A 19271-nucleotide genomic window follows, 5' to 3' on the forward strand; every position below is an offset into this window, starting at 1 on the left:
AATGCAGACAGATAAATTGCATTCTGGCTGAATGGGCCTGTGACCTGTGTAAAATGCAGTGAGTTTCTCAGTCCAGTTCCTCTTATTTATTATTGGTAACATGCCATTGTTGTACTACTGGACAAGTTCCACCAAAAACTGTAATCACAATTGGCATTAATTGTCCCCCTCTTTGGCATGTCAGCAGAGGGGTTCAAGAACTGCAGAGGCTTCAGAGGTGCCTCTCTCCAGGGAAGGGTGGAGGAACTATATATATACATATATGGGAAAACTTGCAATGCTTCTGCCTTTGCTGTACCTGACTTATGGGCAGAGGACTTCAGCCTCCAACACTGTCAATCTAATACCTTATACCAGCACCGGATTTACTTTTTCATGATGGCTGAAAGATATCAGTCAGTTTGTCAGCCCTAGAGACTCAAGTTCTCTTTATTCACAGAGTAGGTATAATACTGGCAGAGGCAATGCAAACGTCCATACCCTGGGGCAGACACACATATCCTCTTCCCTGGCTTGACCACTTATAAGCCTGAAAGGGGAATTCAGTCTACTTGGGCCCCTCTTCTGTGACTGATAACAGCAGGACAATTCCTGACAATTTTGATGGTGTTTTTATAATGTTGCTGTCTCTACACAGGACCTTGATTCAGAACCCTAGCTCATTTCACTTAAACAACTGGCTTACATGCAGGATTTTTTTTTGTTATTATTTATTACACGCTGCTGGAGTACAGTCATATCTGACTACTAATAAAATGAAGTTTAAATAGAGTTGGCATGGGCAGGAACAAAATTTCTAAGTTGTCTGCAGCTGTTTTGTATGTCTTCTGAATTCTTTAACTTGTCTTCTCTGATCCTCTTGTTTGTTGCAGGAGTACATACTCAAGGGAGTGGTGAATGCAGCCCTTGGACAGGAAATGGGCTCAGTGAGTAAAACCCCTCTGTTGCTCCAGCATTTACATTAGTACTAGGGAGAAAGAAATGTGGTATCTGGAATGCAGCTAATGGGAAAGAGGTGATACTTTCACACTCAAATCCCATGCTTTCTGAGTCCCTTAATTTCTTCTCTCTCCATAATTCACAGTCCAGAGTGAGTGAATTGTGAGTTTCTGTTACTAGCCCTGAGACTCATCCAAACTAAACTGAGCCTCTCTATCCTGCTTACAAAAGCCTTGTTTCCTTTTGCAATGATTCTGTATATATGGGTCCAAGCAATAAGATTCATTCCTTCCTTATTGTACCTCCATCCCCATCTTTCCCCTCACCCCACAATGTGTATATTCACTTTGCTCTACTTCACTCCTCTCACCTCTCTTGGAGCATGCATTCATTCTGTCCCATGGCACCACTCCATGCTCTGGATCTCATGTCATTTGTTTCTCTCCAAGAGGGATCATCTGAAAATTGCGCAACAATTCTTCCAGCTTGTGGGAGGATCAGCCAGTGAATGTGGTATGTTTGAAATTTTCTTTCTCCATTATGTAAAAACTCTTCTACTGATACTACAGTATGTACCAGGGTTCTCAACCTTTTTCTTTTTGCAGCCCACCTAAACATGCTATAAAAACTCCACAGCCCACATGTGCCACAACTGTTTTTCTGCATGTACAATCCAGGCTGGCATTAGGGGGTAGCCAGCAGGGCAGCTGCCCAGGGCCCCAAGCCACAGGGGGCCCTGCGAAGCTAAGCTGCTCTGGCTTCACCTTGAGGCCCGGTTGCCAGGGTTGGGCTGGTGGGGCTTTGGCTTTCTGCCCTGGGCCCTAGTGAGTCTAATGCTGGCCCTGCTTGGCGGACTCCTGATACCTGCTTGTGGCCCCCAGGGGGCCTTGGACCCCCTGGTTGAGAACTACTGGTATATACTGTCTTATAATAGTGCCTATGCACTTGCTGACTCTCAGCATGTCTAGTGCCAGGCACTGTGTTGCTCTAGTTATGCTGTTACCAGCATAATGTTTCCACACAGTACCTCTGCTGTCATTTGAAACTGAGGATATGCTCAGACGTATGTGCACACAATTTTGAGCATGTTATAGACACCTACATTGTTCCAGTTAGAGCAATCGGTTTGTAATAAAACAGCATCTCTATCAATGTAAAATGGTACACTTCTACCCCGATATAACGCAACCCGATATAACACAGATTCAGATATAACGCGGTAAAGCAGTGCTCTGGGGGCAGGGTTGCACACTCTGAATCAAAGCAAGTTTGATGATAACACGGTTTCACTTATAACACGGTAAGATTTTTTGGCTGCCGAGGACAGTGTTATATCGAGGTAGAGGTGTACTTCTGTCATAAACAATCACATTAACAGCAGCATTTGGGCTGGAGATGGGCCCAGTGATATATCAAATACACAGTACAGTAAAAGCTGCTTTATCCAGCACTTCACCAACCGGAAAGCTCTCTAAACTGGCATTTCTGATCTTCATTAAAATTCCTGTTTATAGTCCAGTTGCCGTGGGGCTGGCAGGGGGTTGGGGTGCCAGAGGGAATGTGGAGCGCAGGTTCTGGGAGGGAGTTTCAGTGCGGGAGAGGGCTCAGGGCAGCAAGTTGGGACATGGAAGAAAGTGCGGGGTGCCATATCCAGGGTGCGCTCACCTTAGGCGGCTCCTCGCAAGCGGCGACCTGTCCCAGCTGCTCCTAGGCAGACGCAGGGCAGGCAGCTCTATTCGCTGCCTCCACCTGCAGCTCCCACCCCCTCAGCTCCAATGGCCATGGTTCCCAGCCAATGGGAACTGGGGAGCTAGCACTCGGCGGAAGATAGAGCTGCCTTCCGTGCCTCTGCCTAGGAGCAGCTGGGACAGGTCACTGCTTGTGGGGAGTCGCCCAAGGTGAGCATCCCCCAGATATGGCACCCCATACCCCAACCCCCAGCCACACACCCCCTCCAGTACCCAACTCCTCCCTCTTAGTTAACCAGCATTTTTTACTTAGCGGCAACCCCCATTCCCCCAACATGCCAGATGAAACAGCTTTTACCGTATTATCTTCAAGTAGCATATTTTTGTCTAAATTAGATTGTAAGCTCCTTGAGGCAGAGACAATGTTTTATATGTTCAGGGCAGCACATGCTGATAGCATTTAATAAAAAGGAACAATAAGAACTCTCAGTGCAGTATTCCAAAATGTACTGTACTTATGTATATTATAACACACCAGCCATTCTGTTGCCTGCTTAAGGTCATTCTGCTGACCTTAGACTTTGCATTTGCTTCCCTAGATTTAGGATGGGGATTATAGTTCTTCTTCGAGTGATTGCTCATATGCATTCCAGGTAGGTGTGTGCGCGCCGCGTGCACGTTCGTCGGAGAAACTTTTACCCTAGCAACCCAGGTGGGTCGGCTGGGCGCCCCCTGGAGTGGCGCCGCTATGGCGCCCAATATATATCCCAGCCGACCCGGCCACCCTTCAGTTCCTTCTTACCGCCCGTGTCGGTCGTTGGAACTGTGGAGCGCGGCTTCGCTGACCTCCACACTCCCTAGCAGCTCTTTTCGCTACTGTTGTATATAGTAGTTGTAGTTGTTCTTGTACATATATAGTTGATAGTTAGTAAGTTATTTAGTGTTGTTAGTGTAGTTATAAGTAGTAGCGAGGGGATTGGGGTACCCCCCCTCCCCTGCACCGGGAGCTGGAGCCCATGCCTGGCTCATCGGGCTTCAAGCAGTGCTCGGCTTGTCACAAGCCCATGCCCGTGGGAGACCCCCACAACTCATGCTTGAAGTGCCTAGGGGAGTCGCACTTATCGGCCAAGTGCGCTATCTGTAAGTCCTTCAAGCCCAGGACCAAGAAGGAGCGGGACATTAGATTGCGACAGCTCCTCATGGAAGCGGCCCTAACACCTTTGCCCTCGGCACCGACCGCAAGTCAGCCGCTCAGCAAGGGCACCGCAGCACCAAGTGTCACCAAGAAGCCGGCACCGAAACCAGCCCAGAGCCGCTCCATCTCCCCGAAGCCAAAGGCGGCGAAGGCGCAGACCATCTCGCCATCAACCGCCCCGCAGTCAGATCCTGCGCAGAAGGTGGATCGCCTGGCACCGATACCTGCCGCGGCACCACCCAAGCCGGTACCGTTGACTCCGACCCTGCGAGGGCCGTCGAGTCCGGCGCCTGGCAGCTCCCCGGTACGCACCGTGGTTGAGCTCGCCTCTCCCTCGACCCCGGAAACGTTCGCCGCGGCGAGAGAGCTAATTGCCATCACTGAGGCGACAATGCCCTTACCCCCGGCACCGCCGGTGCAGGTTCTCTGCTCTATGGGCAAACCGACCCTGACCAGACCAGCTTCGGTCAGTGTAACAGGCCGGCACCGCTCCACTTCGCGGTCCCGCGGTCGCTCGACCTCAAGGCGCCACTCAGGCTCGCGACTTCGATCACGATCCCGGCACCGGTTGACCTCCCGGCACCGGTCGAGCTCCCGGCACCGATCAGACTCCCGGCACCGGTCACCCCGGTACCGCTCACGCTCTCGGCACCGGTCGGGCTCCCGGCGCCGGTCTACGTCCCAAGCATCAACTCGAGACTCCCGGCACCGCTCCAGCTCCCGGCACCGAGGTGGACGCCGCACCTCCAGGAGCAGATCCAGTCAACGGCGCTCGCGATCCCGGTCGACCTCCCGGCACCGAGCCGGTCGCAGGTCCCGGCCTCGATCTCAGCACCAATACCAGCACCGGTCACCATCCTCCAGAGGTGTGAAGTCGGTCGGCACCTCAGCACCGACTTTTGCAGCGCCACCGTGGCCATCAAGGGGCACGTCGGCATCCTCCCAGGCAGGCAGCTACTATGGGGACCAGGACCCCGAAGTACCGCTGGGGGTGTTCCAAGACCCCCGCCCACAGGACTCGGCTGCCCAACAGTGGGGTTTTTGGACACCCTGGGCTTACCATCAGGCCCAGGGTGCCCCCGTGCCTCAGACACATCCCATCGCCTCAGAGCATCGGGTACCGGAGGCCACTGTTTCCCGCCCCCCGGTGGTTGAGTCGGACAAACAGTCACCCACGCACTCCCCGGGACATCAAGAGCAGGAACCAGGTCATGAACAAGAGACCGTACAGGATACCCTCATCCCCGGGGTATCCTCCTCTTCCTCCTCGCCGGATGAGGCAGTGGCTGGGTCATCGGCATCGGGACCCCCACCGATAGACCTCAGGGCCCACCAGGACCTCCTCCGTAGAGTGGCCCTTAATATCAACCTCCCGGTGGAGGAGGTCGCAGAGGTGGATGACGACCCGGTAGTGAGCATCCTCTCGGCCGATGTGCCTACCCGGGTAGCTCTCCCATTCATAAAGACCATTCAGTCCACCGCCGAGAACCTCTGGCAATCACCAGCCTCCATCCCGCCGACAGCTAAGGGAGTGGAGAGGAAGTACATGGTACCCTCTCGGGGGTACGAGTACCTGTATGTCCACCCTCCTCCCTGGTGGCTCAGTCGGTTAACGACAGGGAACGGCATGGCCAACAGGCGCCAGCCCCCAAGTCCAAGGAGGCAAAACGGATGGACCTCATGGGGCGCAAGATATACTCGGCGGGGGCTTTGCAACTCCGGGTAGCCAACCAGCAGGCCCTGCTGGGACGCTATAACCACAACATCTGGACGGAGATGGGTAAGTTCGCCGAACTGCTTCCCCAGGACTCACGGCCGGAATTTAACGCGTTCCTGGAGGAGGGTAAGAAGGTGGCCAGGACCTCGCTCCAGGCCTCCCTTGATGCAGCTGACTCGGCAGCCAGAACCCTGGCGTCCGGAATAACCATGAGACGCATCTCATGGCTTCAAGCCTCCACACTACCCCCGGAACTGCAATATACAATCCAAGACCTACCCTTTGACGGGAAAGGGTTGTTCTCAGAGAAGATGAACTCCAAACTACAAAATTTAAAAGACAATCGAGTCATTATTCGCTCGCTGGGGATGCATACCCCTTCCACCCAGCGTAGACCCTTCAGACCCCAAGCACGGCGCCCATACTTCCCACCCTGTCAGAGGCAGGACCTCAATAGACGGCGTGGCCGGGGAGGACGCAGACGCCAACCCAGCGCCCAGGGAGGCCAGAACCAAGGACCTTCCAAGGCACAGCCGGGCCCCAAGTCCGGTTTTTGAAGGTGCGCCCGGGGACGGCTCACCAGTCTCAACGCAGGATCCTTCCCCTACCTTCTCCAACCGCCTCTCCCACTTCCTCCCGGCGTGGTCCCAATTAACGTCAGACCGTTGGGTGTTACGCACAGTGAAGCATGGATACCATCTGCAATTTGCTTCTTTACCCCCTTCCCGCCCCCCTTCCCGGTCCCTCTTCAGGGACCCCTCTCACGAGCAAACCCTCCTACAGGAGGTTCGCTCCCTCCTGACGGCGGGGGCTATAGAGGAAGTACCGATAGCCGAGAGAGGCAAGGGATTCTATTCCCGTTATTTTCTGATTCCCAAATCCAAGGGAGGTCTCAGGCCCATCCTAGACCTATGGGGCCTCAACAAGTGGATGCTCAAGTTGAAGTTCCGCATGATCTCCCTGGGAACCATTATCCCATCCCTGGATCCTGGAGACTGGTACGCCGCCCTCAACATGAAGGACGCGTACTTCCATATCGCCATCTTTCCACCGCACAGGAAGTACCTCCGCTTCACGGTCAGACATCAGCACTTCCAGTTTGCGGTTCTACCCTTCGGCCTCTCTGCAGCCCCGAGGGTGTTCACCAAGTGCATGGCCGTCGTAGCTGCCCACCTCCGTCGGCGGAAAATCCACGTCTTCCCATACCTCGACGACTGGCTCCTGAAAGGGTCCTCTCAGTTGCAGGTGCAAAGGCATGTCGAGGCAGTTACGGCCCTTTTTTCCCAGCTGGGCCTGCTTATCAATGCCGAGAAGTCCAGCCTGGTACCCACACAGCGGTTGGACTTCATAGGCGCGACCCTGGACTCGACTCAAACCAGGGCCTTCTTACCTCAACCTCGCTTCCAGGCGATCGGTGTGATCATCCGGAGCTTGCAAGCCTTCCCACTCACCTCGGCTCGAACCTGCCTCACACTGGTCGGCCATATGGCCTCTTGTACTTACGTGACAAAGCATGCCAGGCTCAGAATGAGGCCCCTCCAAACGTGGCTTCATTCAGTATTCCGACCGAGCAGGGACCACCCGGATGTATTGCTGACGGTTCCCCCCGATCCTCTCCGCTCCCTCGACTGGTGGCTGACCCCATCTCTAATATGTGCGGGCATGCCGTTCCAGCCACAGCAGCCATCGGTAACTCTAACAACCGATGCGTCATCCCTGGGGTGGAGAGCCCACTTAGGGGACCTACGCACCCAGGGCCTCTGGTCGTCCCAAGAGTTGTCACTCCACATAAATGTCCGGGAGTTGAGGGCAGTCCGCCTCGCCTGCCAGGCGTTTCAACGACACCTACAAGGCCGTTGCGTTTCCGTACTTACGGACAACACAACAGCCATGTATTATATCAACAAACAGGGGGGAACCCGTTCGTCTCCCCTAGGTCAGGAGGCCATTCGACTCTGGGACTTCTGTATAGCCCAGTCGATAGACCTGGGGGCATCCTTCCTCCCAGGGGTTGAGAACACGCTGGCCGACAACCTCAGCCGATCCTTCCTCTGCCACGAATGGTCGATCAGACCGGATGTCATCCATTCCATCTTCCGGAGGTGGGGATTTCCCCGCGTAGACCTCTTCGCAACCAAGTCCAATAGGAAGTGCCAGGAGTTTTGCTCCTTTCAAGGTCTCGCTCCGGGGTCGATCACAGATGCGTTTCTCCTGCCGTGGACCCACCACCCCCTATATGCCTTCCCCCCGTTCCCTCTGGTGCACAAGGTCCTGTTGAAGCTGCGCAGGGACAAAGCGCATCTGATCCTGATCGCACCTGCGTGGCCCAGACAGCACTGGTTCACCGCCTTGCTGGACCTATCTGTGGACGACCCGATTCCCCTTCCTCTCCACCCAGACCTGATTACCCAGGACCACGGCGCACTTCGCCACCCGGATCTACGAGCTCTACACCTCACGGCGTGGCTCCTGCATGGCTGAGCGCAGCGGAGCTTAGCTGCTCCGCACCGGTCCAGCATATACTCCTTAACAGCAGGAAGCCCTCCACTCGCTCAACGTACAGGGCCAAGTGGAAGCGTTTCTCTTGCTGGTGCGCTTCTCAAGGGGTGAACCCTACGCAGGCCCCAATGTCCACGGTCCTGGACTACCTCTGGTACCTTAAGCAACAGGGCCTGGCAATCTCCTCCTTAAAGGTACACTTAGCGGCCATCTCCGCCTTCTGGCCAGGGGAAGGTGGTCGCTCTGTCTTCTCCCATCCCTTAGTCGCCAGATTTCTTAAGGGCCTGGAGCGTCTATACCCCCCAGTACGCCGCCCTACCCCTACCTGGGACCTTAACTTGGTCCTGAACAGGCTCACGCTCCCACCATTCGAGCCACTGGCGACGTGCTCGCTCACATACCTGTCATGGAAGACGGCTTTTCTGGTGGCTATTACATCGGCCAGACGGGTTTCAGAGCTGAGAGCTCTCACAGTGGACCCACCCTACACCGTCTTTCATAAGGACAAAGTGCACCTGAGACCCCACCCGGCGTTCCTCCCTAAGGTTGTTTCTACCTTCCATACCAACCAGGACATCTTCCTCCCTGTCTTCTTCCCGAAACCACACTCTTCTTGGCGGGAGCAGCAGCTACACTCCTTAGATGTATGTAGAGCGCTTGCTTTCTACATCGAGAGAACAAAGCCTTTTCGGAAGTCCCCTCAGCTGTTTGTGGCGATCGCGGAATGAATGAGAGGGCAGCCTATATCCTCACAGAGGATTTCCTCCTGGGTAACTGCATGCATTCGCGCATGCTACGACTTAGCTCGCGCCCCCTCTGGCCATCTCACGGCTCATTCCACGAGAGCTCAGGCGACGTCGGCGGCCTTCCTTGCGCACGTGCCTATACAGGAGATATGCCGTGCTGCAACTTGGTCATCGGTCCACACATTCGCCGCACACTATGCGCTGATCAGACAATCAAGAGAGGATGCGGCCTTCGGCGTAGCAGTCTTAAATACCACCACATCTCGCTCCGACCCCACCGCCTAGGTAAGGCTTGGGAATCACCTACCTGGAATGCATATGAGCAATCACTCGAAGAAGAAAAGACGGTTACTTACCTTTGTAACTGTTGTTCTTCGAGATGTGTTGCTCATATCCATTCCAAACCCACCCTCCTTCCCCACTGTCGGAGTAGCCGGCAAGAAGGAACTGAAGGGTGGCCGGGTCGGCTGGGATATATATTGGGCGCCATAGCGGCGCCACTCCAGGGGGCGCCCAGCCGACCCGCCTGGGTTGCTAGGGTAAAAGTTTCTCCGAACGTGCACGCGGCGCGCACACACCTACCTGGAATGGATATGAGCAACACATCTCGAAGAACAACAGTTACAAAGGTAAGTAACCGTCTTTTTTGCTGCCTTTGTATGAGAGCCTTTGCTAACATAGTTGGCCTCGAAGTCAAAATCCAGCATTTCCTTCTATTGCCAGTCCTTGGTGGTCTCCCAGGATTAAAGAGCTAGTACCACTAGACTGTCTGTGCCCTGCATCAGCATATCTAACTGTTACAAACCATCATTCCTTTCTAGTTTTGTGTGTTTCGTAAAGTGAAGAAAATCCTGCTTTAGTGTTGGGGGGGGGGGGTTGGAAGGAGGCCAGAGAAGTGATTGATAGCACCTTCACAAGCCTGTTAACTTACTGGGAATTTTCAAAGGCCAATGGACAAACAGAAAAAGCAGAGCACTTTCTCTGTTGCGATTCTGGACTTTCTGCATCTCACACTCTCTACAGAGATCCCAGGACCAGACATGGACATGGAAAATGTTTAAAAAACTGTTGAGAACAGGGTAGTTTATGATAACTATGTCACACATTCAGCAAAGTCTTACAGAGGTCAGCGGTTAGATCTCTGTTGTTTCTAGTTAGATTATTGACTTAGAAAATTAAAAAACACGCAATGAGCAGGGTTAGGGTATGAGTCCTTCCATTCAAGAGCTGTGTAAATCTAGACTTTTAATTATTGTGTGGTTTCAGAAAAACTCAAGAAGCATCCATTATGCAGCAACCATTGTCTACATTTCTTCCACAATAAAACCTGCCCAAAATCAACAGCTTACACTGCATTTCAGCTAGGAAAAAAGATGGCTAAAACTATTGATCACAAACAGCTCATAAACTGGAATTGACATTGCAAATGAGGGCACTAGAGCAGGGTTGGCCAACCTATGGCTCTGGAGCCACGTGTGGCTCTTCGGAATTAATATTCAGCTCCTTGTATAGGCACCAACTCCAGGGTTGGAGCTACAGGTGCCAACTTTCCAATGTTCCAGGAGTGCTCACTGCTTAACCCCTGGCTCTGCCACAGGCCCTGGCCCCAGGGACTCCACCCCTTCCCACCCCCTTCCCTGAACCTGCAATGCCTTTGCTTCTCCCTGCCTCCCCCCCCCACACCCCCATCCCTCCAGAGCCTCCTGCATGCCACGAAACAGCTGATGGGGAGAAAGGGGGAGGCGCTGATGAGTGGGGCTGCCGGTGGGTGGGAGACTCTGGGAGCAGGGTGAGGGAGCTGGTGTGTGTGTTGGGGGGAGGGCTGCTGACGTATTACTGTGGCTCTTTGGCAATGTACAGTGTTAAATTCTGGCCCCTTCTCAGGCTCAGGTTTACCACCCCTGCACTAGAGGTTGCTTTTTTGTTTGGTTTTTTTTTTTTACTGTCACTGTAAAGGTGTGGGAGTCACCCCTGTGGCACCTCTTGGTGGTAGTCTCAGGGAATTAGCTCTTTTCCAGCCTTGGAGCACCCTCTGCAGGACCGGTGTCCCACTTGTAGCTGGCCCTGTGTCCCTCCCAGCCCCCAATGACCCTTTATTCTGGGGCTTCCCTCTGGCAATACTCCACCAGTCTCTGTGAGTCTCACCTCTCTGGGAAACACCCAACCTTCTAATCCCCACCTTGCTTCAGTCTGGGCTATTGCCAGTCATCACCACGCCCGCACTCCCTGGGGCAGACTGCAGTGTAAAAGCCACTCATCATAGGCAAGGTGGTTTGGACTGCTGCCTTCCTCTGCCTCCCAGTACCTCTATGGGCCTTGGACCAGGCCCTGCAGCCTGGGGAGTTGCCAGCCTGGAGCGTCTTAGGCCTTTCCCCAGCTCTGCTTCACTCCCGGTACCCTTTCTGCAGGCAGCAATGCCCTGCTCTCTCCCAGCCTGGACACAGGCTTCTGGACCTCTGGCTCACAGCCTTTTTATACAGGCCAGCTGTGGCCTGATTGACTAAGTTGGGCCATGCCCCAATCAGCTTCCCCAGTCAGCCCAGTTTAGCAGCTTTCAGCCACAACCTTCTCCCAGGGCTGACTTTAACCCTTTTTCCGCTGGAGTGGGGGAGCCGCCCCACTACAGTCCCCTATACCAGTGGTTCCCAAACTTGTTCCACCGCTTGTGCAAGGAAAGCCCCTGGTGGACCGGGCCGGTTTGTTTACCTGCCACGTCCGCAGGTTCAGCCAATTGCGGCTCCCAGGCGGCGCAGTTCACCACTCCAGGCCAATGGGAGCTGCTGGAAGTGGCAGCCAGTACGTCCCTCGACCCGCGCCACTTCCAGCAGCTCCCATTGGTCTGGAGTGGTGAACCACGGTCACTGGGAGCCGTGATCAGTCGAACCTGCAGACCTGGCAGGTAAACAGACCGCCCCGGCCCGCCAGGGTCTTTCCCTGCCCAAGCGGTGGAATAGTTAATGCCAGTGCTCTGAGTGATCTTTCCCAATAGCTCACCTTTCTTTAGCCTCATGGTGGAAAAAGAAATAAGGATCAGATTCCTTGGAGAGAGTAAAAGAAGAACTGAAGGGGGGAGACACAGTAAATTGTCACATTTTTAACACTTTCACTTAATAAATGGTATATCATTTCTGTAGCTGAGCATATCTCTTAGTAAGTATCCAGTTCTCATTAGACAAACTTAATTCTCAATATGAGTGGACTCTGTAGCCCACGGAAGTGGCTGCTGCTGGCACACCTATAGCTGGTAGCTCTACCTCCTAGAACACAAGGATTGCACACTATTCCAAAATAATGGGGACTAAGCACCCCCCCCCTTCATCTTCAATAGTTTAAAGACTAAATCTTGCATTTGGTAAAGGAAAAACATCAAATCACTGGGAGTGAAAACTCTTTTTCTGGAATTCATATTACCTTCCTTTATGAGTCACTTTAAGTTACACAAAGTATGGAGCTTCTCAAAATGAGGTTTTTTCCTCTTTCTGCATGAATCACATGGATGGATTAGGTCTATAAAATCCTAACTTTCCTATTTTACTTCCATTTCATTAGTCAAAATGGAACAAAGCTAAAGCAAAGTCACCCATTCACTTCTTGCCATAACAAGTAGTATCCATGGTAAACCAGGTTTGGTGATAGTGGCACCAATCCATGACTATTTTGTGTTCTTTTTATTCTCTTTTTAATACCATATTTTATATAGGCATCCTCTCAAAGCATTCTATGAATGATCTTTATTCAGGAAATATTTCATCCAGCACTGGTACTGTACCAGCACAATACTGGTCAGATGCTTAACAAAGCACAGTAATGCTACTTATACCTAAGAACAGGGAGTGAAGAATAATATTCTGTTAAAGTGAAATCATAGATAATTGCATTTTGCCTACATAAAATTATCCTCTAACAGGGAATTTGGGCAGAACACTAGAGCAACAGACTTTCAAAGTGTGCCATTGAATTTTTGTATGACCACAGTTAGTCAGGGACCCAGCTTGTCTTTTCCCAAGATAGCGCTTATGTAGCAGCACAATATCCTCAAAACAATATCCTCAAAACAGTGCTGGGGCTTTAGTTTATTACTGACTCCAAGAAAAGAGTATGCTATACTGAATTATAGACACTGCTTCCTGTAGGTTTTCCCCTAGGTGTTTCCCCAAGTACTCATAAGGACCAATTGCTTTTCTTAGATGTGATCGGATCATAACCTGAAATCTTCTTACTTGTTAAGGAGTTTGTGCCTCTTAATAATGGTGAAAATCTCAGTTCAGTTTTGGACTCTTTTTCCTACTTCAACTGCCACCAAAGAACAATGAGGATAATGAACAGGAATGACAAAACTTTCTTGGCAGCTGGCCATGACTGTGGAACGTGCTGCAGGAAATCAGAATGACTGCAAACCTTGCCACCATCAGTGTGGAATGCAAAACTTACTACTTCTGCTTAGCTTTTCACAATAATAAAAACTGTGTGAGGGAGAGAAACATATTATTCTTTAGAATTTGTAAGGCACTCAGATCCTATAGTGATGGGTGAAATATAATTGCCTGAAATAATATTAGTTAGTGAGGTCTGTAATCTTTGTGGGGAAAGTAAACTAAGTCTAGTGGAGTATTTAGCCCATCACATAATGATGGATGGGGACATGATGGTATCTGTAGCACATACATATGGAAATAACAATCAGGATGTTATGGTCTCTGGCCATTAATGGGAAAATAGTTCCGGTCTCCAGCCATTATGTGTTGTATGTTCGGAGTTCATAAACCAGTATATAGAATTTTCTAAGGGATAGTTTGCAGGAAGGGGAAAAGGGGTGTCTGTGGCTATACTCTGAAAGTTCAGTGGGAGGCTGTTTTTTACAAATATGGAAGTATGAGTGTTACGAAGAGGGAAAAACTAGAACTCTAAGATTAATGCCCCAGTTGACTGTCTTGGAAATGTGTAGTGTTAGCCTGAGTTGTATGAGATGTATGGATATTACTTTAATTAAATGCATTTCTAAAAAAATAACTATGCAGAGAAGAATGTGCTGGGATAAGATGATCTCCAGCTAGAAAGTGGAAGATGAGTGGGAATGTGGGGGGGAGAATAAATTTCAAGAACTTCTTGATCTTTGAACATTCTGTTTTTATAAATTAATGTTCCATTAACTTGATTAAATTATAAAGAAAACATATTCTTAATTTTTACTCTCCTTAAATATTTCTTTATATTTTGTTTGGATCTTGTATAATATAAATTGCTATGGATTTATGAACTTAAATGTCTTGGTAGGTGTGTGGGACGGTCTCTTTTGGGGTTTCTTTGTGCCTTCTATTGCCTTGAGGGGAGTGGAAGAACACTGAGGTTTATTTAACTTATTGCCCTGACACATGAAGATGCATGTAGTGATGGACATATATGTAAGCAAAGGGAAAATTAAACACACAAGCCAATTTCTGTTCCCAAGTAGGTACTAGAATATAATACATAGTGAAGTGACTGGGGAAGCCAGAGTGTAGAGCAGTGGTCCCCAAACTGTGGGGTGTGCCCTCCCCCAGGGGGACGCAGAGGAACATGCCGCGGGAGGGGCTGGCCAGTCCCCACGAGTGGTGGGGAGGGAGCACCACCCAATTCTGACCTCAGCTTCATAGCTCCACTCAACCCCCAGACCAGCTCTGCCTCCAGTGGGAGCTGCACTCCGCCCCCTGCTCTGTCCCCAGCCTAGCTCCAGCCCCAACCACAGCTCCACTCCACCCGCCAGCCCAGCTCCTGCTCCGGCCCCTCCTATGCTCCTAGCCCAGCTGCAACTCCACTTCCTGCCCAGTTCTGCCCTCTTTCCCTCTCTGCTGGCAGGCTAGCTCTGCTTCTAGCCCTAGCTCCTCCCCTATCCCCAGTTCTGTACCCAGCTCCACCTTCAGCCCAAGTTCCTCTGCTGCGGAAGCCATGGCTGTGCAATAATTGTGGGGGGAAGGAATAGCGCAGACAGATTCCATTACTGGTAAAAGGGGGTGTTACAGGAAAAGTTTGGGCACCACTGGTGTAAAAAAAAACACACTAGAGCAATCCTACAAGGAAGGACAATAAGATTGGAGTCTGACAGTGGATAGAGAAGGGGAGCAAAAACATACCCATTTTCAGTTGGTTTCTTACATTCTCCATTAGTGGACTCTGTTTAAACACTCAGGTTGTTTCATTTTGTTTTGTTTTGTTTCTACATTCAACCAAAGTGTGTGTGTGTTTTATACAAAGACATCACACCTAGAGGTGATATTAAGGTGTTAAATTGCAGAGCCATATGATAACACTTTTGATTGCCTCCTAATCCTCTGTCCACTAGAATAAATCCCCTTGGGATATGGATTAATTTTTCAGCACCCCTGAACAACTTCAAACTGCTGCTTCATTAAAAAAGCAAAAACAAAACTTTTTCCTCTCAAATGGGCAATTTTTCATTCCATAACTCCTGCCCAAGGCCCAGATAAAACCTTCGGCTAGGGAAGGATTTCTGTTTGAAAACTGTCATAATATTGGGGTTAACTATACATCTGCCCCCTTCATGATTTCCTCAAGGCATACCCTTAGGTCTCAAGCCTCTAGCTGTACCCTTTATCGGGGCAGGACCAGTGTTCCTCTCTCTCCAGATCCAAATTTTAGAGCTACAGTCCCCTTACAATTCACTGTGGTGATTATCCCAGTCCGTCTGACTTTATTTCAGCACTTGCAGTTCTCCTGTTTCTCAGGGACAATAACAGTTAATCAGTGACCAGTTAGCTTTCACAAAGCATAGTACAATTATTTATGACAAAAGCATTACAGAGAAAACATCATAAAACAATAAACAGCCTACATACATACAAAATTACCAGCTATCCACATGAAATCCTGATAGGTCCATATACAGATTTGTCCGTTCTTGGTTGCAGAATGGATCTGTCCTGAATAAATTCAAGCTGACTCTGTACAGTTTGGGGCCTTTGTCTTTCAGACCTCCTGAATCAGGTAAATTAAGTCAATGCTACTTCTCCTGGGGAGTGTAGCTTCACCTCTCCGGATATCTGCATAACCAGCATTGGGAACTTGCATTAATTATTAACATCCCTCCTCTAAGTGATTCCAGATTTCATAGGAACCCAGCCCAGTGAACCAGGAACACAAAGATACACATAATGCTTATTGATACAATAGTCAATGAATATCTCCTGGGTCCATAACCTTTGTCTCATCTCAATGCATGAGATTTTGAGGTCTTCACATTTCCAGGGTCTCACATCAGTCACAACTTTCAATCCTGTTATCTCTTGACCCTGCAGGACAAGAAATGGAAACTGTATACCCATATACTTGGTAATGTTGCCTGGTGGATAGAGTACTGAACTGAGACTCAAGAGATGTGGGTTCTATTTGTGGCTCTGCCGCTGGCTGTCTGAGTGACTTTGAGCAAATCACCTCACTTCGAATTATTCCCCTCTGTAAAATGGGAATAATGATACTGACCTTCCTTTGTAAAGTGCTTTGAGATCTACTGATGAGAAGTGCCGTATAAGAGTACTGTGTTCGTATACCATTGTGAAGGGAGATTAACAGTTTTCCAGTGGGACATGGCAAGGCCTGATATGGAGTCCAATATAAAGGAATTAATATATGTGAACTTTTTAGATTTAGAAAAGTTATTTTGGGAAACAATCTTGCATTATCTCAGCGCAGAATAGGGAAGGATGACCAGATGAACTAATAGCTATTCTCCATCTGTAGTGTAGTCCCTTGTCTCAAAGAGGCAGGTTATACTATTTTCTAGGATTTTGTTGGCAATTTGGGAGGCAGATATCCAAGTTAATTTTCCACCACCACCCAATTTTAAATATCTGCCTTTTCCTCTCATGCCTTAGATACAATCCCAGGGAGACAGTGCATGGCCTCCTGCTTCTTTCTGCTCAGACAATTTGATGATGTCCTTATTTACCTCAACTCAGTCAAGGTCAGTAGAGCACCTTAACTACTGCTGTGTTTACCAGCTTTTTGTGCTAAGAGCTTTTTCTCTCAGGCCTGTGTATGCATAATTCCCATTGAGAGAAGAAATCTTACTTATCTGGGGTGGGAAATTTCCATTGGGTGTCTGATTGTTTTTTCTATCTTTTCTATCTTTTTTTTGTTGGAGAAATGAAAACAATGGCACATTCTTATATATTATGTTGATATACATAACATCAAGAGGTTTATCTTCAACTGCAAACCAGTGTTCTCTATTCGCTGAGTGACAGGAGCTGCCTGCCTTCCTAACTCAACCAGCAGAGGGAACAAATGAAAAGCCTGACCTTGTAGCCTTTGATTAATTTAGCATGCAGATTGCACAAGTCACTAATAACAGGTTATTTTGCTCAAACAGCTATACACATTTTTTAAAGGAGATGAGATTGGTGAATCACACACACAGACACAAGGACTTTATTTAGTACTTAAATACATACAAGTATAATAGCAATAATTGAAAAGCAAAATAAGTATAGCAGAACAATTCCCTGCATTATGCATTCTCACACCCATATGGAGACAATCAGAAGTATCAGAGGATGGAAGGAAAAGTAAGTGGAGAATATCAGAAGTGATGTGTGACAATCTAAACTTCCACATCCTGTCATGCTGCTGTGCCCACTGGGGTTGGTCTGACAACCTTTTTATACCCTTTTTCCTTACATCCCCCATGCATCCGGTAACCATATTTAGATTGCCTATGAGCTCCTGTCCAGGTGTGGCTTTCGGGGAAACCATAATTGGGGTTCTGATTGCTGACATAAGCTGTTTGTGTCAACACACTTCCCAATATTTCCAGCACATTAATGTGGTTAACTTGATGGTTACATATACCAAAAATCCCTTAAAAATCTGTTATTTCAAGCTTACACTCCTCTTTTGTGGTTTATTTGTTTATCACAAGATGCATATTACTAAACCTTATAACCTTAGGTCAAGCACTTTCGGCTAACTATCTAGGTTGCCTACTTTTGCAAAGCCTGTAACACGTATTTTTACATTTGTTTTCCCTACTTGCATTACAACTTCAATTATTTTTTATCATCAACATCTTTACACATTTTAACTTTCCCTAACGTATAGGCTATAATTTGATTTTAAAATGTAAACCTTCTAAGAGCAAATCAGGGGTCAAGGGTGAATAATCTATCCCATCCAGCACAGTGCAGTATTGCGCGCGCACACATACTTACACTTGTCTGCTATTTGCATGCCTGAAAGAGCAGCTTCCTGAGCTCAGTTGCTGAAGAGATTCTGATTTGCACATGAGCAGCTCTTTCCTGGGCCACCCACTAGAGGATACTAGTGTACACAGGCATGCACACACACCTCCCCTGTTCCTTTGATCATTCACTTGGAATATGTACAAACAGTTCCTGTAGTTTATTTGATATTATTTATATTATCTCAGTATAATATAGCAGAGTTCGAAGTAACTTTGGAAATGGGAAGTAGGTGAGAGGAAAAGCAGTTTAGAAATGAAACATACAGATGAGATAACTAAAATAAAGACACCAGATCATGAAGCTGGCAAACAATGATTGTTGGATTAAAGGGCGGCTAAGGAGTGCCAGAGAAATAGGGTGCTGCACAAAGCCAGTTCCAGAAGTCTAGGATAACTCAGCCTATCAGTGCTTGAACATTCCCTGCTGACTAAGGCCTGGTGCCAGTTGGCACCAGGCCCCTCCATACATTCCAAATCAAGGGTCATTAGGTTAACCCCTTGTATACCATGCATTGCCAGTGCTTTCAAGCATAAAGAGCTCACAAAAGAATCTAATATGTCCACACACCTGGAGATGAAAAATATGTCCCTAGGCATGGCTAAACATTAACAAGGGTGGGTAAGGAAGTAGTACTTTTGAAGCTCCCAAACAAAGCGGCCAATGATCTTTTAGGTCGTTTCAGCCCTACAACTTTTATCCATGATTTTGTAGAGGCCAGAGCAGTTTAACTGGATACATGTAACAGGGCACATTTTTTGCTCAAAGAGCCTTGTTTGTACATCTGCACTTACTGTGCTATCTAACTATGTTTATCGGTGCATTCTGGGCAACTGCCTTGTAGTGCCTCCACAGCTAATAGACTGGGCTGAGGGCATGCAAACAAAGCAGTTTCAGCAGCATGTGGAACAATGCACTCTGGGACATCATATAAGAGAGCCTGGAGGAAGGAGGGCAGGTTAAACTGGTTATGTGAATATAACTAGAGCGTCCACTTCACTCTGTAAAAAGGAGTGCTGAACTGGATAAAGGAAGCCAACCATTTGCCGGCCTAGAACTCTGAGACTTGGTCTACTCCAGAAAAATGGGGTATGCTAATAACCACTTGCCCCTCCCACCTTCTCATTGTCCCCCAAGAATGCATGGAACACATCACATGTCTGCACATGTAAATGTTTCCAATGGCATGCAAGTGATCACTGTTTTGATTGGACGTGCTTCAAGCAAAATTAACCATCATGTGATCCACCTCTG

General features: G+C 49.0%; 1 protein-coding gene across 6 annotated transcripts in view; it reads left to right on the plus strand.

Moving 5' to 3' along the window:
* Positions 1-19271, plus strand: part of IFT56 (intraflagellar transport 56) — a 206796-nt gene that overhangs the window by 171006 nt on the left and 16519 nt on the right. For 5 of the 6 annotated variants that reach the window (XR_007774561.1, XR_007774560.1, XM_050954243.1 and 2 more), the window contains exons 11-13: positions 873-926; positions 1389-1452; positions 16653-16741. Coding sequence is in view for 4 of the 6 variants with exons in the window: in XM_050954243.1 (XP_050810200.1) it covers positions 873-926; positions 1389-1452; positions 16653-16741 (207 nt within the window). In the remaining 2 variants the exon portion in view is untranslated. Of the gene's footprint in view, positions 1-872; positions 927-1388; positions 1453-12971; positions 13883-16652; positions 16742-19271 lie in introns of those variants that run through there. The other variant, XM_050954258.1, reaches the window with a different exon arrangement.

The sequence above is a fragment of the Gopherus flavomarginatus genome, chromosome 1 (assembly GCF_025201925.1).
Source record: "Gopherus flavomarginatus isolate rGopFla2 chromosome 1, rGopFla2.mat.asm, whole genome shotgun sequence".
Lineage (NCBI taxonomy): Eukaryota > Metazoa > Chordata > Testudines > Testudinidae > Gopherus > Gopherus flavomarginatus.